The sequence below is a fragment of the Pseudophryne corroboree genome, chromosome 1 (assembly GCF_028390025.1).
Source record: "Pseudophryne corroboree isolate aPseCor3 chromosome 1, aPseCor3.hap2, whole genome shotgun sequence".
Classification (NCBI taxonomy): Eukaryota; Metazoa; Chordata; class Amphibia; order Anura; family Myobatrachidae; genus Pseudophryne; species Pseudophryne corroboree.
In genome coordinates this window covers 1,245,232,951-1,245,259,118 of record NC_086444.1, presented here as the reverse complement: position 1 = coordinate 1,245,259,118, position 26,168 = coordinate 1,245,232,951, and the positions used below count along the sequence as shown (strand labels likewise).

The 26,168-nt window shown below is 56.6% G+C and overlaps 1 protein-coding gene across 1 annotated transcript in view; it reads right to left on the bottom strand.

Moving 5' to 3' along the window:
* Positions 1-25,946, bottom strand: part of WBP1 (WW domain binding protein 1) — a 67,655-nt gene extending 41,709 nt beyond the window's left edge. Inside the window, exons 1-3 of the mRNA XM_063925701.1 lie at positions 25,677-25,946; positions 3,752-3,854; positions 3,333-3,494 (exon numbers count right to left, since the gene is read on the bottom strand). Coding sequence (XP_063781771.1) covers positions 3,333-3,494; positions 3,752-3,854; positions 25,677-25,736 — 325 coding nt within the window. The 5' untranslated portion in view covers positions 25,737-25,946. The remainder of the gene's footprint in view (positions 1-3,332; positions 3,495-3,751; positions 3,855-25,676) is intronic.
* Between the last annotated feature and the right edge of the window lie 222 nt (positions 25,947-26,168).

Below are 26,168 nucleotides of genomic sequence, written 5' to 3'. Positions count from 1 at the left end.
CCTCTCTTACCCCTTCCTCTGCCCCGAGGCAGATATGACTGTCCTTTTGTCCGCTTGTTCTTATAGGAACGAAAGGACTGCGGCTGAAAAGACGGTGTCTTTTTCTGTTGGGAGGGGGTCTGAGGTAAAAAAGTGGATTTTCCGGCAGTTGCCGCAGCCACCAGATCCGATAGACCGACGCCAAATAATTCCTCCCCTTTATACGGCAATACTTCCATATGTCGTTTGGAATCCGCATCACCTGACCACTGTCGCGTCCATAAACTCCTTCTGGCAGATATGGACATCGCATTTACTCTCGATGCCAGAGTGCAAATATCTCTCTGCGCATCTCGCATATAAAGGAAAGCATCCTTTAATTGCTCTATAGTCAATAAAATACTGTCCCTATCCAGGGTATCAATATTTTCAGTCAGGGAATCCAACCAGACGACCCCAGCACTGCACATCCAGGCTGAGGCGATGGCTGGTCGCAGTATAACACCAGTATGAGTGTATATACTTTTCAGGGTAGTTTCCAGCCTCCTATCAGCTGGATCCTTGAGGGCGGCCGTATCAGGAGACGGTAACGCCACTTGTTTCGATAAGCGTGTGAGCGCCTTATCCACCCTAGGGGGTGTTTCCCAGCGCGCCCTAACCTCTGGCGGGAAAGGGTATAATGCTAATAACTTTTTTGAAATTAGCATTTTTCTATCTGGGTTAACCCACGCTTCATCACATACATCATTTAATTCCTCTGATTCAGGAAAAACTACAGGTAGTTTTTTCACCCCCCACATAATACCCCTTTTTGTGGTACTTGTAGTATCAGAGATATGCAAAGCCTCCTTCATTGCCGTGATCATATAACGTGTGGCCCTACTTGAAAATACGTTTGTTTCATCACCGTCGACACTAGATTCAGCGTCTGTGTCTGGGTCTGTGGTAAAGGGCGCTTTACAGCCCCTGACGGTGTCTGAGACGCCTGGGCAGGTACTAACTGGTTTGCCGGCCGTCTCATGTCGTCAACTGATTTTTGTAATGTGCTGACATTATCACGTAATTCCATAAACAAAGCCATCCATTCCGGTGTCGACTCCCTGGGGGGTGACATCACCATTATCGGCAATTGCTCTGCCTCCACGCCAACATCGTCCTCATACATGTCGACACACACGTACCGACACACAGCAGACACACAGGGAATGCTCTTATCGAAGACAGGACCCCACTAGCCCTTTGGGGAGACAGAGGGAGAGTTTGCCAGCACACACCCAAGCGCTATAATATATATGGGAACAACCCTATATAAGTGTTGTTCCTTATAGCCGCTTAAATATATAAAAATATCGCCAAAATATGCCCCCCCTCTCTGTTTTACCCTGTTTCTGTAGTGCAGTGCAGGGGAGAGTCCTGGGAGCCTTCCTCACAGCGGAGCTGAGCAGGAAAATGGCGCTGTGTGCTGAGGAGAATAAGCCCCGCCCCCTATTCCGGCGGGTTTTTCTCCCGGAGTTTTAGACATTTGGCATGGGTTAAATACATACATATAGCCTTAATGGCTATATGTGATGTATTCTTTTGCCATAAAAGGTATTATATATTGCTGCCCAGGGCGCCCCCAGCAGCGCCCTGCACCCTCCGTGACCGTCTGGTGTGAAGTGTGTGACAACAATGGCGCACAGCTGCAGTGCTGTGCGCTACCTTCATGAAGACTGAAGAGCCTTCTGCCGCCTGTTTCCGGACCTTCAATCTTCAGCATCTGTAAGGGGGGTCGGCGGCGCGGCTCCGGGACGAACCCCAGGGTGAGACCTGTGTTCCGACTCCCTCTGGAGCTAATGGTGTCCAGTAGCCTAAGAATCCAATCCATCCTGCACGCAGGTGAGTTGAAATTCTCTCCCCTAAGTCCCTCGATGCAGTGAGCCTGTTGCCAGCAGGACTCACTGAAAATAAAAAACCTAAAAAACTTTTTCTAAGCAGCTCTTTAGGAGAGCCACCTAGATTGCACCCTGCTCGGACGGGCACAAAAACCTAACTGAGGCTTGGAGGAGGGTCATAGGGGGAGGAGCCAGTACACACCATGTGATCCTAAAAGCTTACTTTTTGTGCCCTGTCTCCTGCGGAGCCGCTATCCCCATGGTCCTGACGGAGTCCCCAGCATCCACTTAGGACGTTAGAGAAAACAAGTAAATAACCTGAAGTATGTGTTAGCAATGCAGAAACACGAACACCAGAACAATGGGGGTTATTCCGAGTTGATCGCTCGCTAGCAGGTTTTAGCAGCCGTGCAAACGCATAGTCGCCGCCCACGGGGGAGTGTATTTTCGCTTTGCAGAAGTGCGAACGCCTGCGCAGCAGAGCGCCTGCAAACACATTTTGTGCAGAACAAGACCAGCCCTGTAGTTATTCTGTGCGATGATTGCTGCGACGAGTGTCGCGGTAATGACGTCAGATACCTGCTCAGCAAACGCCCGGCCACGCCTGCATTTTTCCAAACACTCCCAGAAAACGGTCAGTTGCCACCCAGAAACTCCCACTTCCTGTCAATCTCCTTGCGTTCGGCTGTGCGATTGGAATCGTCACTAGAACCAGTGCAAAACCATATTGGACTTTGTACCCGAACGACGCGCGTGCGCATTGCGGTGCATACGCATGCGCAGATTAGCCGTATTTTTCACTGATCGCTACGCAGCGAACAACGGCAGCTAGCGATCAACTCGGAATGACCCCCGATGCTCTTACACTGCCACCGGACACAGCAGCAGCACCAGTGTGGATCACTGCCCGGAAGCAGCCAAAAGTCACCAGACCCAGACGTTCATCCACCAGCTCTTGTGGCTGCCGTATTGCAAATGGCGCTGGATCTTCACCAGGTAAGCCACCGGTCACTCTCCAGTTCCCTTCTGTGTGAAAAATCTGACAGACGCTGGCTGCAGGCGTTGGTTTAATGCCTGCTCCTTCTGGACAGGCTAGAACGCAAGCAAAACCCTAATCCTTAATAACCTTATTGCCTCTCCTACAGGCACAAAAACAAATAACTGAGGAGCTAAAGAAAGGGTGGGGGGGGGGGGGGGGTAATATGAGGGTGGGAGAGTTCTAACTTACCAACCATTCTAGTGCCTACTTCTCCTTGTCCCCCATATCAGTCCGTGTCCCCCATATCAGGACGAAGGATGTTATACTACGACACGAATGGATGACCATGCACGTCGCCTGCCCTCACCCTGGAACACTTCCAGAATTGCCCCTTTGACACGTCACTGTAGAACTAGATTAATTGCTTGCTACACACCCAGGCAGCCCGGGACTCTTACAGAACGTAGTGTACAGGTATGTACTAATGTGGGATGACTTACTAAGGTCTAGCATAGATGGAGGATAGTGGCAGGCACGATGGTACGCAATAAGGTTGATCTCACGCTGCCTTTGCTGATGTTGCAGGCGAAGTTTGGCGCGACGGTGACGATAGGCACAGCAACAACTCAGGAGGATGAGTACAGTCCACAGGAGCCAGAACCCTGCGAGGGGGGAGAAGAGACGCACAGTTATTGTAGCCCTCACCCTTCCCACGTTGTATTACATAATATGTGTTACATATATACGTAATCTGGCTGTGTTATATTACCCCTCAGTATAACCCCAAATGCACAGATCTAAAAACTAACCAACGCCCAGGCTGCGTGACGCTTCATTTAAGCTGCGTGGTCTGTGATATCATCCACGCTTTCTCGGTGCACTAGGTGGCAGTGTATCTAGGACAGGAAGGGTCACTTACACCACAGCTCGTAGTAGTAGGTACAGCAGCCGGTCTCCCCGCAGCAGTGGCCACTCTCGCACACGTACGGCTTGTTGTTAACCCCAGGACATTGCTCCCGAGCCTGCGGAGAGGATGAGGTGGTTACTGGAAGGAGAACAAGGGTTGGGTCTTCTACTGATGGGAAATGAGGAGGGTGGACTGCTGCAGGACGATGTTGCATCGTAGACTGTGCGGAAGAGGAAGAATGATGTGGAAAAGAAGGAGGACGTGCGAAGGAAAGAGGAAGAGTGAGAAAAATAAAGATGAGGAGGAAGAAGGGGTGACCCCCTTTATCCTGGTCACTGACCCTCCTGGACAATATATACCTTATAGCCGGTATTACCCCTTCATCCTGGCCAACTTTTCCCACGGCTCATGTATCCCACTCATACTGATCTCCCAAGCCCCTAGTTCATGGACCTTCTTCTTGACCACCCTTACCCCTAGCTTTGTGTACTCCCTTCATACTCTCCTCCCATCATCCTGACTGGTGTACACCCCTCGTTCTGGCCTCCCACTCACTGACTGGTGTACCCTCTTCATTCTGGCCTCCCATCCCCCTGGCTAGTGTACCCCCCTCACAATGGCCTCCCACCTTCATACTGGATTCCAAAATCCCCTGGCTGGTGTACCTCCTTTGTCCTGGACTCCCACACCCCTGGCTGGTGTGCACATCTTGTACAGGCCTCCCACCCCCTAATTTGTTATATACACCCCCCCCCCCCTCATACTGGCCTCCCACATCCCTGGCTGGTCTACCCCCCTAATCCTGGCCTCCCACATCCCTGGCTGGTCTACCCCCCTCATACTGGCCTCCCACATCCCTGGCTGGTCAACCCCCTCATACTGGCCTCCCTCATCCCTGGCTGGTTTATACCCCTCATCCTGGCTTCCCTCATCCCTGGCTGGTGTACACATCTTGTACAGGCCTCCCACCCCCTAATTTGTTATATACCCCCCCCCCCCCCCCTCATACTGGCCTCCCACATCCCTGGCTGGTCTACCCCCCTCATCCTGGCCTCCCACATCCCTGGCTGGTCTACCCCCCTCATACTGGCCTCCCACATCCCTGGCTGGTCTACCCCCTCATACTGGCCTCCCACATCCCTGGCTGGTTCATACCCCTCATCCTGGCTTCCCTCATCCCTGGCTGGTGTACACATCTTGTACAGGCCTCCCGCCCCCTAATTTGTTATATACCCCCCCCCCCTCATACTGGCCTCCCACATCCCTGGCTGGTCTACCCCCCTAATCCTGGCCTCCCACATCCCTGGCTGGTCTACCCCCCTCATACTGGCCTCCCACATCCCTGGCTGGATTATACCCCTCATCCTGGCTTCCCTCATCCCTGGCTGGTGTACACATCTTGTACAGGCCTCCCACCCCCTAATTTGTTATATACCCCCCCCCCCCCCTCATACTGGCCTCCCACATCCCTGGCTGGTCTACCCCCCTAATCCTGGCCTCCCACATCCCTGGCTGGTCTACCCCCCTCATACTGGCCTCCCACATCCCTGGCTGGTCTACCCCCTCATCCTGGCCTCTCACATCCCTGGCTGGTCTACCCCCCTCATCCTGGCCTCTCACATCCCTGGCTGGTCTACCCCCTCATCCTGGCCTCCCACATCCCTGGCTGGTCTACCTCCTCATCCTGGCCTCTCACATCCCTGGCTGGTCTACCCCCCTCATCCTGGCGTCCCACATCCCTGGCTGGTCTACCCCCTTATCCTGGCCTCCCACATCCCTGGCTGGTTTATACCCCTCATCCTGGCTTCTCTCATCCCTGGCTGGTGTACACATCTTGTACAGGCCTCCCACCCCCTAATTTGTTATATACCCCCCCTCCCTCCCCCCTCACTGGCCTCCCACATCCCTGGCTGGTCTACCCCCTCATCCTGGCATCCCACATCCCTGGCTGGTCTACCCCTCTCATCCTGGCGTCCCACATCCCTGGCTGGTCTACCCCTCTCATCCTGGCGTCCCACATCCCTGGCTGGTCTACCCCCCTCATCCTGGCGTCCCACATCCCTGGCTGGTCTACCCCCCTCATCCTGGCGTCCTACATCCCTGGCTGGTCTACCCCCCTCATCCTGGTGTCCCACATCCCTGGCTGGTCTACCCCCTCATCCTGGCCTCCCACATCCCTGGCTGGTCTACCCCTCTCATCCTGGCGTCCCACATCCCTGGCTGGTCTACCCCCCTCATCCTGGTGTCCCACATCCCTGGCTGGTCTACCCCCCTCATCCTGGCGTCCCACATCCCTGGCTGGTGTAACCCCCTCATCCTGGCCTCCCACATCCCAGGCTGGTCTACCCCCTCATCCTGGCCTCCCACATCCCTGGCTGGTCTACCCCCTCATCCTGGCCTCTCACATCCCTGGCTGGTCTACCCCCCTCATCCTGGCGTCCCACATCCCTGGCTGGTCTACCCCCCTCATCCTGGCCTCCCACATCCCTGGCTGGTCTACCCCCTCATCCTGGCCTCCCACATCGCTGGCTGGTCTACCCCCCTCATCCTGGCGTCCCACATCCCTGGCTGGTCTACCCCCTCATCCTGGCCTCTCACATCCCTGGCTGGTCTACCCCCCTCATCCTGGCCTCCCACATCCCTGGCTGGTCTACCCCCTCATCCTGGCCTCCCACATCCCTGGCTGGTCTACCCCCTCATCCTGGCCTCCCACATCCCTGGCTGGTCTACCCCCCTCATCCTGGCGTCCCACATCCCTGGCTGGTCTACCCCCTAATCCTGGCCTCTCACATCCCTGGCTGGTCTACCCCCCTCATCCTGGCCTCTCACATCCCTGGCTGGTCTACCCCCTCATCCTGGCCTCTCACATCCCTGGCTGGTCTACCCCCCTCATCCTGGCCTCTCACATCTCTGGCTGGTCTACCCCCTCATCCTGGCCTCTCACATCCCTGGCTGGTCTACCCCCTCATCCTGGCCTCCCACATCCCTGGCTGGTCTACCCCCTCATCCTGGCCTCTCACATCCCTGGCTGGTCTACCCCCCTCATCCTGGCCTCTCACATCCCTGGCTGGTCTACCCCCTCATCCTGGCCTCCCACATCCCTGGCTGGTCTACCTCCTCATCCTGGCCTCTCACATCCCTGGCTGGTCTACCCCCCTCATCCTGGCGTCCCACATCCCTGGCTGGTCTACCCCCTTATCCTGGCCTCTCACATCCCTGGCTGGTCTACCCCCCTCATCCTGGCCTCTCACATCCCTGGCTGGTCTACCCCCTCATCCTGGCCTCTCACATCCCTGGCTGGTCTACCCTCCTCATCCTGGCCTCTCACATCCCTGGCTGGTCTACCTCCTCATCCTGGCCTCTCACATCCCTGGCTGGTCTACCTCCTCATCCTGGCCTCTCACATCCCTGGCTGGTCTACCCCCTCATCCTGGCCTCCCACATCCCTGGCTGGTCTACCCCCTCATCCTGGCCTCCCACATCCCTGGCTGGTGTAACACCCTATTATTTGTTAATGGTTACTTATATAGTGCAGCAAATGCCGTTGTGCTCTACAATTCTTTGTTCATTCGTTCTTTGCTGCATGTTCGTAATCAGGCTTTTAAGGCAGGTGATCCAGTTGCGTATAAAGTGAAGACTGAATCTGAAGACGGGGAGTAACAAAGCTAAAAGAGAGTTTTTTTTGTTGACTTTAGTTCAGCATTCAATACCATCCTTCCAAATACACTAATATCTAAATTGCATCATTTGGACTTTCTGTTTATGTAATTGGATTTTAGACTTCTTAACTAATAGACCCTGTGACAGGACGGTACCGTACGAAAGCACTCGCCGCTTTCGCGTCCCGTTGGCTGCGCACAGAATGGAAGGTCAAGCCGCACGAGGCCTGACCACATAGGGGATTCCCGCTTACCGTCAGTAACCGCCTGTTACTGACTCCACCCACTGCGCTGTGGGCGGGTTCTCGCTGCCACCACCAAACTCCTAACCTGCCGTGGCGTTTGGAACCGCGGTTCTGCATGTGCCGACGCACTGCCTTACCACAGCTGTGTGGTGCTGACGAATCCCCACTAGCCACTTGCTAGGCCTCTACCGGTAGCTGGCGGAAGGCGGAGCTTGGAGACGCTAGGTGCTTCCCTGGACAGCCAGAGGACGGGGCTAGGTTTGGCCTAACCCTGTAGGTCACAAGATGAAGCAGTCTTCTTGAGGCAAGGATGTTTATTGCTCAATAACCTTTAAAAAGGCTCCTCCCTATTGCTAGGGGCAACAGCATACAATCAGATGTTTTCAGTAGAATAAGATGTTACAATACACACTCCTATGGGCCAACTACCCTCCTTTTATCCCTCTCCAAGACCCCTTACCACAGGGGGTAAGCCCGCCCGGTGGTGCACAACCAATCAATGTTTACCCATGAGCTGTGCATGCCTTGGTCTCATGCACAGCTAACATTGTCCCCTATGGACAGTGGGGAGTGGTCGGTCTCCTTTGACTCTCCCATCTTGGAGAATCAGGATACTCCCCGGTGCCGTTCAGTCTGGCTGGGGGAAGTTTTCCCTCCTAAATCTGACTTCCAGAAACCTGCCCGGGACCCATCTCACTGCCTGCAGCCTGGATTTGGGCTCCAGAGCTGGGCAGCCTGGCTCCCCGGTCCAGGTCTCTTGGCCACTACGGGTGATCTCCATGGAGCTCCAAGAAACCACTCAGCTTGTTTCATAGCTGAGCTGCTTCTCTCTCTCCCTGTGCCCCTTGGAAGTGTGAGGCTGGATGGGAAAGCATTCCATTTTTGGGGAAAAAGGTCTGGGAGAATCCATCAGCCTGCACAGCCATGGATTCCCCCCTCCTGGGACACACAACCAAGTAAGTGCAATTTACCTTTAAATACATTACATTTAAATCACACTGTACATGTTATACATTTAAATACACTCTGAGCCTGCACAGGCTCCACATACCTAGGCACTGCAGTGCCTTACAACACACTGTAGGTCATTACATTTAAACAATGTCTGGTTGGTTAACTACTGTACCCTAGTCCTGCAGCCTGGCTACTAGGACCCTGTCTGTGCTGGAGGTATGGGGCTGGCTTCCCCCCATCCTCCCTGTAATGCCTGCCACTGGGGTCCAGGGAGCCGGCTCTCCCTGTCCCCCCAGTGGGGCACTAACTTCGTGGCCTCGCCGCACGCAGCGGCGCACCCCCCTGTACCGAAGCCCGGCGGCCCGGGACACTTGTCCCGGCCGCCGTGACTCTGGCTCTGTTGCAGCGCTCATCATCCTGCTTGCCAGCCTAATTGCACCCACGCCGCTAGGGAGCCGGCTAGCCCGGTCCCCCATGAGCGGCGCTGACTTGTGGCCTCGCCGCAGCGTTCGGCGGGGAGCCGGGCTGCGGCGCACCCCCCTCGCTGCCCAGCAGCCCGGGACGTTCGTCCCGGCTGCCGCGGCTGGCCACCTCCAACGGGCTGAGGCGCCGGGAGCAGAGCTCCCGGCCCCCAGCGGCGGCTCTCCCTTCTCCCCGGCGCGCACACTCCAGTGCGCCCGGGGCTGCACCGACCGCTGCCGGGAGCGGAGCTCCCGGACTCCGGCGGTCAGCGGCTGTCCTCTCCCCCGGCGCGCACACTCTGCTGAGCGTGCCGGGGGATGCCCTCACTGCCGTGGTCTCCGGAGGGGTCCGGGACCACGGCACACCATAAAAAATACATTTTTAAAACAGATTTCTAAACACGGCGCCTAGCGCCCACGGTATTCAAATCTGGCGCCAAGCGCCCATTGTCTTTTGAAATGGCGCCGGGCACTAGGGGTTAACCCCTTCAGTGCCACGGCGGCCATTTCCCTCGTGGCTGGGGCTCTCCGGCCACAAGGACAAAACCTGTAGCCAGTGTAAGGTAATGCTTCAGACTTCGTTCTGTTAAGAACATAGCGAAAGTGCACGTCGTGCCGCAACTAGTGAAGCTGAAAGGAAACTAAACTGGCCGACGTCCACAGAAGCTGTACCTAAATATTGAGCAGATTCACAAGTGTGATCAGCGAGAAGTATAAGGTGTTCTACTTGGAGGGCAAACGTGAACTGAATTGCCATGCCAATTCCGTCTTGTTAACCCAAAACCCGCACCAAAGCAGGGCTAAGCAACACCCCTACTGTGTACCCAGGGCAAAGACGCGCTAGTATCCCCCAAAGAGGATCGGCTTGAGTCCGTATTCGTCTGAGCTGCTTAGTAAGATATGCTGAATATGGAAAACACACCAGCGTTCCCTGCTTAGCCACCATACCGCATTATCTGGAAAAACGGTTTCCAGTTAATTATCAATGGCCGGCTGTGATATGAGGGCTGGCATTGAATAGACAGAAATCAACCTAGCTGAAACTGTCAATTTATAAGACAAATAATAACAAAGTCTCCCCAGGCAGTATACGCGTGGTATGTGCAGTCGTATTTGTTCGACATACTGTCTGACAGACATTGCAGCGAAGCTGCTTGTTTACTTTACATTAGACGCACTCATTATGTGCACTGACCAGTAAGCCCAGAAGGACAGAACAGTACCGTGCTTAGTATCACGTAAGGCAGGTGTGTATGAATCCGCATTACAGTGCACGTGTTTAACCTACAATAGTGAAACTAGGTGTACAAAACCAATAAAATAAAAATTCCTAACAACACCCCGGCTCCCCCAGAGTCCGAGTGTTGTAGTGCAGCCACTTCCTGGAAAGAAGCAGGAAGTAACGTTAAAATTGTGTCCGCCATGTGCTTGCCATTGCAAGATAAGTGTATTGATACATACTCATGATGTAGCCATATACAAAGACCCATGTATATGTATATGTGTGTATATATATATATATATATATATATATATATATATATACACACACACACACACAAACATACTTTTGGAAATATATATCCATAAATATACACACATATCCATATAGATATACATATATACCCCTATATATACACATCTTTACAGGTGCCCAGCAGTCCTGAAAAATCACTGACCCCCGCACAGGCTTAATAGCCTGAGCTGTCTGCTGCCTTAAACGCAGCTTAGTTATGGGGCCTCCCCTGCGGGCATTACTCACCCCCCCTCTCCCCGCAATCTCCCTTCTCAGAGACGGACCGCGGCAGCAGTGAGAGCTGTCTGCAGTCAGCCTTTTACCTCTCCCCCCTCTGCATACAGAGCCGCTGGAGCCGCCATTCGCGGCTCCTGAGCTCTCGCGGGTAGCGGCTAGCAGAAGCTAACCGCGGGAGGGAGGGGGGGAAGCGGCGTCCAGGGACTGGGGAGCGCGGGTATGGGAGCGGCCGGCCGGGAAGCGGCGGCGGCTTAGCGCCCAGTGGCGGCTGCTGTGCAGTCCGCGGCTGGGCAGTGGAATACAGCCAGTGAATGGTGGCTTGGCGCCCAGCGGCAGCTGCTATGCAGTCCGCAGCTGGGCAGGCAGGAAGGAAGTGTTGTTGTGAACATTGTCCACTTGCTTGGCGCCCAGTAGCGGCTGCTGTGCAGTCCGCGGCTGGGCAGGAGGGTGCACGGTATATAGTGTGTATAAAAAAAATAAGACATAATGTCCCCACATAGCGCCCTCACCCCCTGCATCTAACACAAGTGAGCGGCGGCAGTGTGAGATGCCTAACCGCTCATTACCTGTACCAGGGGAGGCTATCACGGGCTTCTGAACTAAGCACGGTCCAGCTTCTTTGTGCAGCCTGAGGCTGCAATCAGCTCTGCTGATTGTGGTCAATGGCGGGGCCCTTTTCATGGCACCCACCATCCCGGACCCCACTTCTCTGATAAGTTGGGAAGGGAGTGGGTAGAAAAAACTAAAAATAAACTTGCTTGAAGAATCGAAGGACAATCCTGTCCAATGTACCTTCCGACTAGAGGCACAGAAAAATACTGAAGGGTTTATGGGAGTATGGAGGGGGTGACCAGTTACTAATTTAAATATTTAAATGTGCCATTTCCGGCTACGCCCCGTCCATATCCAAGAGTACTCCAGTGACCCCCTAGTGGATGAAAAAGAAAGATAAATATAAAAGAAAGATAAATATACTTGATGGGGCTTGTGAATGTTTTTTATGGTGATAGGTTGTGGATGTTATTGTCAATGTATAAAGATAAATAAAAAGCTCATGAGTGCTAATAAGAGGGTAGTGGATAATTGAGGCCTCAATGTGTACAGAAGGGTGAGTTGCAGGGAGAATGAAAGATGTAATTGTTTTCGAGAAAATACCATGGAGTGAAATTAAGAAAATTTGTGGTACATAGAGGCTCATATAGGTGTGGTTGTTCTTGCTGCTGCTGCTGTTGTTATCTTTTGACAAATGCAACTGTGATTATATGCTAATATGGACAGAAGCTAATCTGAGGATAGTGACACCCACTGCTATCGCATCATTTCTGTCCGGTGGCATAAAACTGCTGGTACATTGGTAGCATCATCGCAAACTGGGTCATGTCAGAAAATCTTGAGTGCCTCTGAAGAATGCGCTGGCTGAGCTGCACTCCTGGGTCACCGAGGGCTCTCCAGTAGCAAGTAAGAGCGCAACTGCTAATTTAAGCATGCCCAGAAAACGTCATCTGGATGGCCATGACACGCCTGCATTTACCGGACCACTGCCCTATCACTCACAATGCGACTAGTTCCTCGGTGCAGTCGCAATACACTCGCTGCACGTGTACACTGCAGCTCAGACACATGTGCAGTAGGACAGACTGATGTGCGTACAATAGCAGCTTTACAACAGCACCTGAATGAGCTTCATGGTGTGTCTGAAATAAAACGGACGTTAATTAGGCTTAGAGCGTAATGAAGTTGCAATTGTTAAAGTTAAATGTTCAAATATCTGTTCACTGGTGTTGTTCAGCTGTTCATTTCGAAACACAAATTGTTATGAACACTTTGTGTATGTGAATGCACAATGGGGGTCATTCAGACCTGATCGCACGCTAGATTATTTCGCTGCGCTGCGATCAGAACTGCGCATGCACCGCAATGCGCAGGCGCGTCGTACGGGTAAAAGCGGATCACTGCTGAGCGATGGATTTAACGAAGAATCCATTCGCACAGCCGATCGCAAGGAGATTGACAGGAAGAGGGCGTTTGTGGGTGACAACTGACCGTTTTCTGGGAGTGGTTGGAAAAAAGGCAGGCGTGTCCAAGCGTTTGCAGGGCGGGTGTCTGACGGGTGTCAATTCCGGGCCCGGACAGGCTGAAGTGATCGCAGCGGATGAATAAGTTCTGGGCAACTCAGAAACTGCACAAAACTTATTTGTACCCCTCGGCTGCACATGTGATCTCACACTTGCAAAGCTAAAATACACTCCCCCATAGGCGGCGACTATTTGATCGCAGCGCTGCAAAAAATAGCTAGCGAGCGATCAGGTCTGAATTAGGCCCATTGACCAGTACAGCTGACACTAGATTGCATCTAAAGGAAAACAATGGCTAATTAATACAGGCTACCAGTGAGGCAAATGTTCAGCTGATGAAAGAGGTGATAGAATGCAAACTCCAGCCCAGTATAACGGGGGTCATTCCGAGTTGTTCGCTCGCAAGCTGCATCCCAATTCCCTGGCTGCTGTACCTCATTCATTCTAGCCTCCCACTCTCCTGGCCGATCACATTGTCCTCCCAACTCGCTGGGTGGCATACCCCATTCATCTTGGCCTCCCTGGCTGGTGTACCACCCTAGTGCAGGCCTCCTACCCCCTTGGCTGGTGTACCTCCTCATACTTGCATCCCAATTCCCTGGCTGGTGTACCTCCTGCATCCTGGACTCCCATCCTCACTGGTTGATGTACCCACATGTTCTGTCCTCATGCTCCCTGGCTGGTGTACCTCCTGCATCCTGGCCTTCCATTCTCACTGGTTGATGTACCCACATGTCCTGTCCCATGCTCCCTGGCTGGTGTACCTCCTACATCCTGGCCTCCAGTCCTCTCTGGTTGATGTACCCACATGTCCTGTCCTCATGCTCCCTGGCTGGTGTACATCCTGCATCCTGGCCTCCCCTCCTCTCTGGTTGATGTACCCACATGTCCAATCCTCATGCTCCCTGTCTGGTTTACCTCCCTCAGCCTTGCCTGCCACCCCACTCATAATGGCTTCCCCCTCACTGGCTGGCATACCCTCTTCATCAGAGCCTCCATTCACCCTGGCTGGTGTACCCCCTTGTACACCCCTCCCACTCTCCTGACTGCTGTACCTCCTTCATTCTAGCCTCCCACTCTCCTGGCCGATCAAATTGTCCTCCAAACTCGCTGGGTGGCATACCCCCTTCATCTTGGCCTCCCTGGCTGGTATACCACCTCATACTTGCATCCCAATTCCCTGACTGGTGTACCTCCTGCATCGTGGCCTCCCATCCTCTCCGGTTGATGTACCCACATATCCTGTCCTCATGCTCCCTGGCTGGTGTACCTCCTGCATCGTGGCCTCCCATCCTCTCCGGTTGATGTACCCACATGTCCTGTCCCCATGCTCCCTGGCTGGTGGCCCTCCTGCATCCTGGCCTCCAGTCCTCTCTGGTTGATGTACCCACATGTCCTGTCCCCATGCTCCCTGGCTGGTGGCCCTCCTGCATCCTGGCCTCCAGTCCTCTCTGGTTGATGTACCCACATGTCCTGTCCCCATGCTCCCTGGCTGGTGGACCTCCTGCATCCTGGCCTCCAGTCCTCTCTGGTTGATGTACCCACATGTCCTGTCCCCATGCTCCCTGGCTGGTGGACCTCCTGCATCCTGGCCTCCCGTCCTCTCTGGATGATGTACCCACATGTCCTGTCGCCATGTTACCTGGCTGGTGGACCTCCATCCTGTCCCTATGCTCCCTGGCTGGTGTACCTCCTGCATCCTGGCCTCCTATCCTCTCTGGTTGATGTACCCCCATGTCCTGTCCCCATGCTCCCTGGCTGGTGGACCTCCTTCCTGTCCCCATGCTCCCTGGCTGGTGTACCTCCTGCATCCTGGCCTCCCCTCCTCTCTGGTTGATGTACCCACATGTCCTTTCCCCATGCTCCCTGGTTGGTGGACCTCCTGCATCCTGGCCTCCAGTCCTCTCTGGTTGATATACCCACATGTCCTGTCCCCATGCTCGCTGGTTGGTGGACTACCTGCATCCTGGCCTCCAGTCCTCTCTGGTTGATGTACCCACATGTCCTGTCCCCATGCTCCCTGGCTGGTGGACCTGCTGCATCCTGGCCTCCAGTCCTCTCTGGTTGATGTACCCACATGTCCTGTCATCATGCTCCCTGGCTGGTGGACCTCCTGCATCCTGGCCTCCAGTCCTCTCTGGTTGATATACCCACTTGCCCTGTCCTCATGCTCTCTGGCTGGTGTAACTACTGCATCCTGGCCTCCAGTCCTCTATGGTTGATGTACCCACATGTCCTGTCCCCATGCTCCCTGGCTGGTGGACCTCCTGCATCCTGGCCTCCAGTCCTCTCTGGTTGATGTACCCACATGTCCTGTCCCTATGCTCCCTGGCTGGTGGACCTCCTGCATCCTGGCCTCCCGTCCTCTCTGGATGATACCCACATGTCCTGTCCCCATGTTACCTGTCTGGTGGACATCCATCCTGTCCCCATGCTCCCTGGCTGGTGTACCTCCTGCATCCTGGCCTCCTATCCTCTCTGGTTGATGTACCCCCATGTCCTGTCCCCATGCTCCCTGGTTGTTGGACCTCCTTCCTGTCCCCATGCTCCCTGGCTGGTGTACCTCCTGCATCCTGGCCTCCCCTCCTCTCTGGTTGATGTACCCACATGTCCTGTCCCCATGCTCCCTGGTTGGTGGACCTCCTGCATCCTGGCCTCCAGTCCTCTCTGGTTGATATACCCACATGTCCTGTCCCCATGCTCCCTGGCTGGTGTAACTCCTGCATCCTGGCCTCCAGTCCTCTCTGGTTGATATACCCACATGTCCTGTCCCCATGCTCCCTGGCTGGTGTACCTCCTGCATCCGGGCCTCCCATCCTCTCTGGTTGATGTACCCCCATGTCCTGTTCCCATGCTTCCTGGCTGGTGTAACTCCTGCATCCTGGCCTCCAGTCCTCTATGGTTGATGTACCCACATGTCCTGTCCCCATGCTCCGAGGCTGGTGGCCCTCCTGCATCCTGGCCTCCAGTCCTCTCTGATTGATGTACCCACATGTCCTGTCCCCATGTTCCCTGGCTGGTGGATCTCCATCCTGTCCCCATGCTCCCTGGCTGGTGTACCTCCTGCATCCTGGCCTCCAATCCTCTCTGGTTGATGTACCCCCATGTCCTGTCCCCATGCTCCCTGGCTGGTGGACCTCCTTCCTGTCCCCATGCTCCCTGGCTGGTGTACCTCCTGCATACTGGCCTCCCCTCCTCTCTGGTTGATGTACCCACATGTCCTGTACCCATGTTCCCTGGTTGGTGGACCTCCTGCATCCTGGCCTCCAGTCCTCTCTGGTTGATGTATCCACATGTCCTGTCCCCATGCTCCCAGGTTGGTGGACCTCCTGCATCCTGGCCTCCAGTCCTCTCTGGTTGATATACCCACATGTCCTGTCCCCATGCTCGCTGGTTGGTGGACCTCCTGCATCCTGGCCTCCAGTCCTCTCTGGTTGATATACCCACATGTCCTGTCCCCATGCTCGCTGGTTGGTGGACTACCTGCATCCTGGCCTCCAGTCCTCTCTGGTTGATGTACCCACATGTCCTGTCCCCATGCTCCCTGGCTGGTGGACCTGCTGCATCCTGGCCTCCAGTCCTCTCTGGTTGATGTACCCACATGTCCTGTCATCATGCTCCCTGGCTGGTGGACCTCCTGCATCCTGGCCTCCAGTCCTCTCTGGTTGATATACCCACTTGCCCTGTCCTCATGCTCTCTGGCTGGTGTAACTACTGCATCCTGGCCTCCAGTCCTCTATGGTTGATGTACCCACATGTCCTGTCCCCATGCTCCCTGGCTGGTGGACCTCCTGCATCCTGGCCTCCAGTCCCCTCTGGTTGATGTACCCACATGTCCTGTCCCTATGCTCCCTGGCTGGTGGACCTCCTGCATCCTGTCCTCCCGTCCTCTCTGGATGATACCCACATGTCCTGTCCCCATGTTACCTGTCTGGTGGACATCCATCCTGTCCCCATGCTCCCTGGCTGGTGTACCTCCTGCATCCTGGCCTCCTATCCTCTCTGGTTGATGTACCCCCATGTCCTGTCCCCATGCTCCCTGGTTGGTGGACCTCCTTCCTGTCCCCATGCTCCCTGGCTGGTGTACCTCCTGCATCCTGGCCTCCCCTCCTCTCTGGTTGATGTACCCACATGTCCTGTCCCCATGCTCCCTGGTTGGTGGACCTCCTGCATCCTGGCCTCCAGTCCTCTCTGGTTGATATACCCACATGTCCTGTCCCCATGCTCCCTGGCTGGTGTAACTCCTGCATCCTGGCCTCCAGTCCTCTCTGGTTGATATACCCACATGTCCTGTCCCCATGCTCCCTGGCTGGTGTACCTCCTGCATCCGGGCCTCCCATCCTCTCTGGTTGATGTACCCCCATGTCCTGTTCTCATGCTTCCTGGCTGGTGTAACTCCTGCATCCTGGCCCCCAGTCCTCTATGGTTGATGTACCCACATGTCCTGTCCCCATGCTCCGAGGCTGGTGGCCCTCCTGCATCCTGGCCTCCAGTCCTCTCTGATTGATGTACCCACATGTCCTGTCCCCATGTTCCCTGGCTGGTGGATCTCCATCCTGTCCCCATGCTCCCTTGCTGGTGTACCTCCTGCATCCTGGCCTCCAATCCTCTCTGGTTGATGTACCCCCATGTCCTGTCCCCATGCTCCCTGGCTGGTGGACCTCCTTCCTGTCCCCATGCTCCCTGGCTGGTGTACCTCCTGCATCCTGGCCTCCCCTCCTCTCTGGTTGATGTACCCACATGTCCTGTCCCCATGCTCCCTGGTTGGTGGACCTCCTGCATCCTGGCCTCCAGTCCTCTCTGGTTGATGTACCCACATGTCCTGTCCCCATGCTCCCTGGCTGGTGTACCTCCTGCATACTGGCCTCCCCTTCTCTCTGGTTGATGTACCCCCATGTCCTGTCCCCATGCTCCCTGGCTGGTGGACCTCCTTCCTGTCCCCATGCTCCCTGGCTGGTGTACCTCCTGCATCCTGGCCTCCAGTCCTCTCTGGTTGATGTATCCACATGTCCTGTCCCCATGCTCCCAGGTTGGTGGACCTCCTGCATCCTGGCCTCCAGTCCTCTCTGGTTAATATACCCACATGTCCTGTCCCCATGCTCCCTGGCTGGTGTAACTCCTGCATCCTGGCCTCCAGTCCTCTCTGGTTGATATACCCACATGTCCTGTCCCCATGCTCCCTGGCTGGTGTACCTCCTGCATCCGGGCCTCCCATCCTCTCTGGTTGATGTACCCCCATGTCCTGTTCCCATGCTTCCTGGCTGGTGTAACTCCTGCATCCTGGCCTCCAGTCCTCTATGGTTGATGTACCCACATGTCCTGTCCCCATGCTCCCTGGCTGGTGGACCTCATTCCTGTCCTCATGCTCCCTGGCTGGTGTACCTCCTGCATCCTGGCCTCCAGTCCTCTCTGGTTGATATACCCACATGTCCTGTCCCCATGCTCGCTGGTTGGTGGACCTCCTGCATCCTGGCCTCCCCTCCTCTCTGGTTGATATACCCACATGTCCTGTCCCCATGCTCGCTGGTTGGTGGACCTCCTGCATCCTGGCCTTCAGTCCTCTCTGGTTGATATACCCACATGTCCTGTCCCCATGCTCCCTGGTTGGTGGACTACCTGCATCCTGGCCTCCAGTCCTCTCCGGATGATGTACCCACATGTCCTGTCCCCATGTTACCTGGCTGGTGGACCTCCATCCTGTCCCCATGCTCCCTGTCTGGTGTACCTCCTGCATCCTGGCCTCCTATCCTCTCTGGTTGATGTACCCACATGTCCTGTCCCATGCTCCCTGGCTGGTGTAACTCCTGCATCCTGGCCTCCCGTCCTCTCTGGTTGATGTACCCACATACTGGCTTCCCCCTCACTGGCTGGCATACCCTCTTCATCCTAGCCTCCACTCACCCTGGCTGGTGTACCCCCTTGTACACCCCTCCCACTCTTCTGACTGCTGTACCTCCTTCATTCTAGCCTCCCACTCTCCTGGCCGATCAAATTGTCCTCCCAACTCGCTGGGTGGCATACCCCCTTCATCTTGGCCTCCCTGGCTGGTATACCACCTCATACTTGCATCCCAATTTCCTGGCTGGTGTACCTCCTGCATCGTGGCCTCCCATCCTCACTGGTTGATTTATCCACATGTCCTGACCTCATGCTCCCTGGCTGGTGTACCTCCTGCATCCTGGCCTCCCATCCTCTCTGGTTGATGTACCCACATGTCCTCTCCTCATGCTCCCTGGCTGGTGTACCTCCTGCATCCTGGCCTCCCGTCCTCTCTGGTTGATGTACCCACATGTCCTGTCCCCATGCTCCCTGGCTGGTGGCCCTCCTGCATCCTGGCCTCCCATCCTCTCTGGTTGATGTACCCACATGTCCTGATCTCATGCTCCCTGGCTGGTGAACCTCATGCATCCTGGCCTCCCATCCTCTCTGGTTGATGTACCCACATGTCCTGATCTCATGCTCCCTGGCTGGTGTACCTCATGCATCCTGGCCTCCCATCCTCACTGGTTGATGTACCCACATGTCCTCTCCTCATGCTCCCTGGCTGGTGTACCTCCTGCATCCTGGCCTCACGTCCTCTCTGGTTGATGTACCCACATGTCCTGTCCCCATGCTCCCTGGCTGGTGGCCCTCCTGCATCCTGGCCTCCCATCCTCTCTGGTTGATGTACCCCCATGTCCTGTCCCCATGCTCCCTGGCTGGTGGACCTCCTTCCTGTCCCCATGCTCCCTGGCTGGTGGACCTCCTGCATCCTGGCCCCCCCCTCCTCTCTGGTTGATGTACCCACATGTCCTGTCCCCATGCTCCCTGGTTGGTGGACCTCCTGCATCCTGGCCTCCCATCCTCTCTGGTTGATGTACCCCCATGTCCTGTCCCCATGCTCCCTGGCTGGTGGACCTCCTTCCTGTCCCCATGCTCCCTGGCTGGTGTACCTCCTGCATCCTGGCCTCCAGTCCTCTCTGGTTGATGTACCCACATGTCCTGTCCCCATGCTCCCTGGTTGGTGGACCTCCTGCATCCTGGCCTCCAGTCCTCTCTGGTTGATATACCCACATGTCCTGTCCCCATGCTCCCTGGCTGGTGTACCTCCTGCATCCGGGCCTCCCATCCTCTCTGGTTGATGTACCCCCATGTCCTGTCCCAATGCTCCCTGGCTGGTGGACCTCCTGCATCCTGGCCTCCCGTCCTCTCTGGTTGATGTACCCCCATGTCCTGTCCCAATGCTCCCTGGCTGGTGGACCTCATTCCTGTCCTCATGCTCCCTGGCTGGTGTACCTCCTGCATCCTGGCCTCCCGTCCTCTCTGGTTGATGTACCCACATGTCCTGTCCCCATGCTCCCTGGCTGGTGGCCCTCCTGCATCCTGGCCTCCCATCCTCTCTGGTTGATGTACCCCCCATGTCCTGTCCCCATGCTCCCTGGCTGGTGGACCTCCTTCCTGTCCCCATGCTCCCTGGCTGGTGGACCTCCTGCATCCTGGCCCCCCCTCCTCTCTGGTTGATGTACCCACATGTCCTGTCCCCATGCTCCCTGGCTGGTGGACATCCTTCCTGTCCCCATGCTCCCTGGCTGGTGGACCTCCTGCATCCTGGCCTCCCGTCCTCTCTGGTTGATGTACCCCCATGTCCTGTCCCAATGCTCCCTGGCTGGTGGACCTCCTTCCTGTCCCCATGCTCCCTGGCTGGTGTACCTCCTGCATCCTGGCCTCCAGTCCTCTCTGGTTGATGTACCCACATGTCCTGTCCCCATGCTCCCTGGTTGGTGGACCTCCTGCATCCTGGCCTCCAGTCCTCTCTGGTTGATATACCCACATGTCCTGTCCCCATGCTCCCTGGCTGGTGTACCTCCTGCATCCGGGCCTCCCATCCTCTCTGGTTGATGTACCCCCATGTCCTGTCCCCATGCTCCCTGGCTGGTGGACCTCCTGCATCCTGGCCCCCCTCCTCTCTGGTTGATGTACCCACATGTCCTGTCCCCATGCTCCCAGGTTGGTGGACCTCCTGCATCCTGGCCTCCAGTCCTCTCTGGTTGATATACCCACATGTCCTGTCCCCATGCTCCCTGGCTGGTGTACCTCCTGCATCCTGGCCTCCCGTCCTCTCTGGTTGATGTACCCCCCATGTCCTGTCCCAATGCTCCCTGGCTGGTGGACCTCATTCCTGTCCTCATGCTCCCTGGCTGGTGTACCTCCTGCATCCTGGCCTCCCGTCCTCTCTGGTTGATGTACCCACATGTCCTGTCCCCATGCTCCCTGGCTGGTGGCCCTCCTGCATCCTGGCCTCCCATCCTCTCTGGTTGATGTACCCCCCATGTCCTGTCCCCATGCTCCCTGGCTGGTGGACCTCCTTCCTGTCCCCATGCTCCCTGGCTGGTGGACCTCCTGCATCCTGGCCCCCCCTCCTCTCTGGTTGATGTACCCACATGTCCTGTCCCCATGCTCCCTGGCTGGTGGACATCCTTCCTGTCCCCATGCTCCCTGGCTGGTGGACCTCCTGCATCCTGGCCTCCCGTCCTCTCTGGTTGATGTACCCCCATGTCCTGTCCCAATGCTCCCTGGCTGGTGGACCTCCTTCCTGTCCCCATGCTCCCTGGCTGGTGTACCTCCTGCATCCTGGCCTCCAGTCCTCTCTGGTTGATGTACCCACATGTCCTGTCCCCATGCTCCCTGGTTGGTGGACCTCCTGCATCCTGGCCTCCAGTCCTCTCTGGTTGATATACCCACATGTCCTGTCCCCATGCTCCCTGGCTGGTGGACCTCCTGCATCCGGGCCTCCCATCCTCTCTGGTTGATGTACCCCCATGTCCTGTCCCCATGCTCCCTGGCTGGTGGACCTCCTGCATCCTGGCCCCCCTCCTCTCTGGTTGATGTACCCACATGTCCTGTCCCCATGCTCCCAGGTTGGTGGACCTCCTGCATCCTGGCCTCCAGTCCTCTCTGGTTGATATACCCACATGTCCTGTCCCCATGCTCCCTGGTTGGTGGACTTCCTGCATCCTGGCCTACAGTCCTCTCTGGTTGATGTACCCACATGTCCTGTCCCCATGCTCCCTGGCTGGTGTACCTCCTGCATCCTGGCCTCCCGTCATCTCTGGTTGATGTACCCACATGTCCTGTCCCCATGCTACCTGGCTGGTGTAACTCCTGCATCCTGGCCTCCAGTCCTCTCTGGTTGATGTACCCACATGTCCTGTCCCCATGCTACCTGGCTGGTGTACCTTCACGTCCTGTCCCCACTCTTTGCACCCTGTGTTGTTCATGACTCAAACTCTGAGAAAAGTTTGGGAAAAGCAAGTGTCTATTGTGCATCCCTATCCTGATCTCAGCCCCCTGCCGCTTACCCCTGCGTCAGAGCATCTTACCATGACATGCGGCATTGCAGGCGGTAGTATGTGCTCTGCTGAGTGCATGCGAGTGTCATACATACAAGTCCCAGCACATACGGAGCTGTCCTGGTTACTCATATCCACAGTATGTTCTCCAGAGATAAACTACAAAAATATCTGAGGACCCAACTGACCAGCCCAGATTGTGTACAGTAAACAGAAAGTAACATTACACAAAGACCTAATCCAGCTTCATCCACACTACAGCGGAGCTGGCAGGAGCCATGTGCCTCACACCATACTCACTATTATCCCTGGTGTAATCTATCTCCCAACACATAGAGACTACAGGGAAGATTAATGCTCATTACATGTACACACTGGGGTGATCTAGGCTACCTGTCACTACTATACTGGTGTTATAAATCCACTAACACAGAGGCACAGGGAAGAATAAGGCTCAGCTGGGGTGATGAAGTCACCCCGTTCTCAGTGGAGTGGATGCTCCGGGGGAAAGAGCAGTGGTGAGTAGGAGCTCCTGCAGGTCACTGCGGAGTGTGTGCTCCTGGTAACAATGTGCATTGTACCCAACTCCAGTCCTCTGGAAGCCCGGGTTCCAGATATCACAGAATCACAAAGGTAATAATTAGCACCAATTTTGGATCTTTTAAATGTGAAAGTAATGAGTGCACTGATGTGGAGTGTCAGCTACCGGGGGCAGCGGGTGGTGCAGAACGCCAGCTTCCGGGGGTAGTTAGTGTAGACTAATAGCCCCTGGAAGCACTAGTGCAGACTGCAGTGTACAGTGTCAGCTCCCAGGGGCAGGCAGGGTAGATAGAGTGCAGTGTAGAGTGTCAGCTCCCGGGGGTAGGCAGTATAGAGTGCAATCTCCTGGGCGGCAGTAGAGTGCAGTGTAGAGTCAGCTCCTGGAGGCAGTAGTGTAGAGTGCCAGATCCCAGGGGCAGGCAGTGTAGATTGTCAGCTCATGGGGGTAGGCAGGGTAGGATGCAGGGTAGAGTGTCAGCTCCTGGGGGCAGGCAGGTCAGGGTAGAGTGTCAGCTCCTGGGGGCAGGCAGGTCAGGGTAGAGTGTCAGCTCCTGGGGGCAGGCAGGTCAGGGTAGAGTGTCAGCTCCTGGGGGCAGGCAGGTCAGGGTAGAGTGTCAGCTCCTGGGGGCAGGCAGGTCAGGGTAGAGTGTCAGCTCCTGGGGGCAGGCAGGTCAGGGTAGAGTGTCAGCTCCTGGGGGCAGGCAGGTCAGGGTAGAGTGTCAGCTCCTGGGGGCAGGCAGGTCAGGGTGTCAGCTCCTGGGGGCAGGCAGGGTAGGGTAGAATGTCAGCTCCTGGGGGCAGGCAGGGTAGGGTAGAGTGTCAGCTCCTGGGGGCAGGCAGGGTAGGGTAGAGTGTCAGCTCCTGGGGGCAGGCAGGGTAGGGTAGAGTGTCAGCTCCTGGGGGCGGGCAGGTAGGGTAGAGTGTCAGCTCCTGGGGGCAGGTAGGGTAGAGTGTCAGCTCCTGGGGGCAGGTAGGGTAGAGTGTCAGCTCCTGGGGGCAGGCAGGTCAGGGTAGAGTGTCAGCTCCTGGGGGCAGGCAGGTCAGGGTAGAGTGTCAGCTCCTGGGGGCGGGCAGGGTAGGGTAGAGTGTCAGCTCCTGGGGGCGGGCAGGGTAGGGTAGAGTGTCAGCTCCTGGGGGCAGGTAGGGTAGAGTGTCAGCTCCTGGGGGCAGGTAGGGTAGAGTGTCAGCTCCTGGGGGCAGGCAGGTCAGGGTAGAGTGTCAGCTCCTGGGGGCAGGCAGGTCAGGGTAGAGTGTCAGCTCCTGGGGGCAGGCAGGTCAGGGTAGAGTGTCAGCTCCTGGGGGCAGGCAGGTCAGGGTAGAGTGTCAGCTCCTGGGGGCAGGCAGGTCAGGGTAGAGTGTCAGCTCCTGGGGGCAGGCAGGTCAGGGTAGAGTGTCAGCTCCTGGGGGCAGGCAGGTCAGGGTAGAGTGTCAGCTCCTGGGGGCAGGCAGGTCAGGGTAGAGTGTCAGCTCCTGGAGGCAGGCAGGTCAGGGTAGAGTGTCAGCTCCTGGGGGCAGGCAGGTCAGGGTAGAGTGTCAGCTCCTGGGGGCAGGCAGGTCAGGGTAGAGTGTCAGCTCCTGGGGGCAGGCAGGTCAGGGTAGAGTGTCAGCTCCTGGGGGCAGGCAGGTCAGGGTAGAGTGTCAGCTCCTGGGGGCAGGCAGGTCAGGGTAGAGTGTCAGCTCCTGGGGGCAAGCAGGTCAGGGTAGAGTGTCAGCTCCTGGGGGCAGGCAGGTCAGGGTAGAGTGTCAGCTCCTGGGGGCAGGCAGGTCAGGGTAGAGTGTCAGCTCCTGGGGGCAGGCAGGGTAGGGTAGAGTGTCAGCTCCTGGGGGCAGGCAGGGTAGGGTAGAGTGTCAGCTCCTGGGGGCAGGTAGGGTAGAGTGTCAGCTCCTGGGGGCAGGTAGGGTAGAGTGTCAGCTCCTGGGGGCAGGTAGGGTAGAGTGTCAGCTCCTGGGGGCAGGCAGGTCAGGGTAGAGTGTCAGCTCCTGGGGGCAGGCAGGTCAGGGTAGAGTGTCAGCTCCTGGGGGCAGGCAGGTCAGGGTAGAGTGTCAGCTCCTGGGGGCAGGCAGGTCAGGGTAGAGTGTCAGCTCCTGGGGGCAGGCAGGTCAGGGTAGAGTGTCAGCTCCTGGGGGCAGGCAGGTCAGGGTAGAGTGTCAGCTCCTGGGGGCAGGCAGGTCAGGGTAGAGTGTCAGCTCCTGGGGGCAGGCAGGGTAGAGTGTCAGCTCCTGGGGCAGGCAGCGCAGAGTAGCAGGGTAGAGTGTCAGCTCCTGGGGAAAGGCAGTGCAGGGTAGAGTGTCAGCTCCTGGGGGCAGAGTGTCAGCTCCTGGGGGTAGGCAGGGTAGAGTGTCAGCTCCTGGGGAAAGGCAGGTCAGGGTAGAGTGTCAGCTCCTGGGGGTAGGCAGGGTAGAGTGTCAGCTCCTGGGGGTAGGCAGGGTAGAGTGTCAGCTCCTGGGGGCAGGCAGGGTAGAGTGTCAGCTCCTGGGGGCAGGCAGGGCAGAGTGTCAGCTCCTGGGGAAAGGCAGGGCAGAGTGTCAGCTCCTGGGGAAAGGCAGGGCAGAGTGTCAGCTCCTGGGGAAAGGCAGGGTAGAGTGTCAGCTCCTGGGGAAAGGCAGGGTAGAGTGTCAGCTCCTGGGGAAAGGCAGGGTAGAGTGTCAGCTCCTGGGGAAAGGCAGGGTAGAGTGTAAGCTCCTGGGGAAAGGCAGGGTAGAGTGTCAGCTCCTGGGGGTAGGCAGGGTAGAGTGTCAGCTCCTGGGGGTAGGCAGGGTAGAGTGTCAGCTCCTGGGGGCAGGCAGGTCAGGGTAGAGTGTCAGCTCCTGGGGGCAGGCAGGGCAGAGTGTCAGCTCCTGGGGGCAGGCAGGGCAGAGTGTCAGCTCCAGGGGAAAGGCAGGGTAGAGTGTCAGCTCTTGGGGTCACTGGTGATACTGACCGGGTGTCCCGGGCTCTTCCTCCGCTCCCACAGGCCAGCGCTGCTGCCGGCCCCCTCCATGCTCTCACAGTAGCCGGGCCTGGCGCATCTCCCCAGCCCGGGACCCCGGCTCCGAGGCCGCCATCTTATTCCACCCGGCGGCAGCTAGCATAGCAACAGTCCAGGCCCCGCCCACACAGCACCTACATCCAATCAGCGAGGCACACCGGCAGGGAAGCGCGCTGATTTGCTGACTGATCACAACAACTCGGAAGTTACATCAGTATCGGGCGGGAGAAGGGCGGTCCCAGCCTTTGAGTGACAGTTGCCTGACCAGTAAGAGTAGTCCCTGTGACGTCATGTGAGTGGCAGTTCCATCTGCTGACGGCAGGAGATATAGGTTTATTTCCGGCGGAAGTGAGAGGGGATTGGCTGAGAGTGGGTGTGGGCGGGAGTGTGTGGGAGTTTATGTAGCTGCTGGTGGGGAATTGTGTCACTGACAGTCTGTCAGGT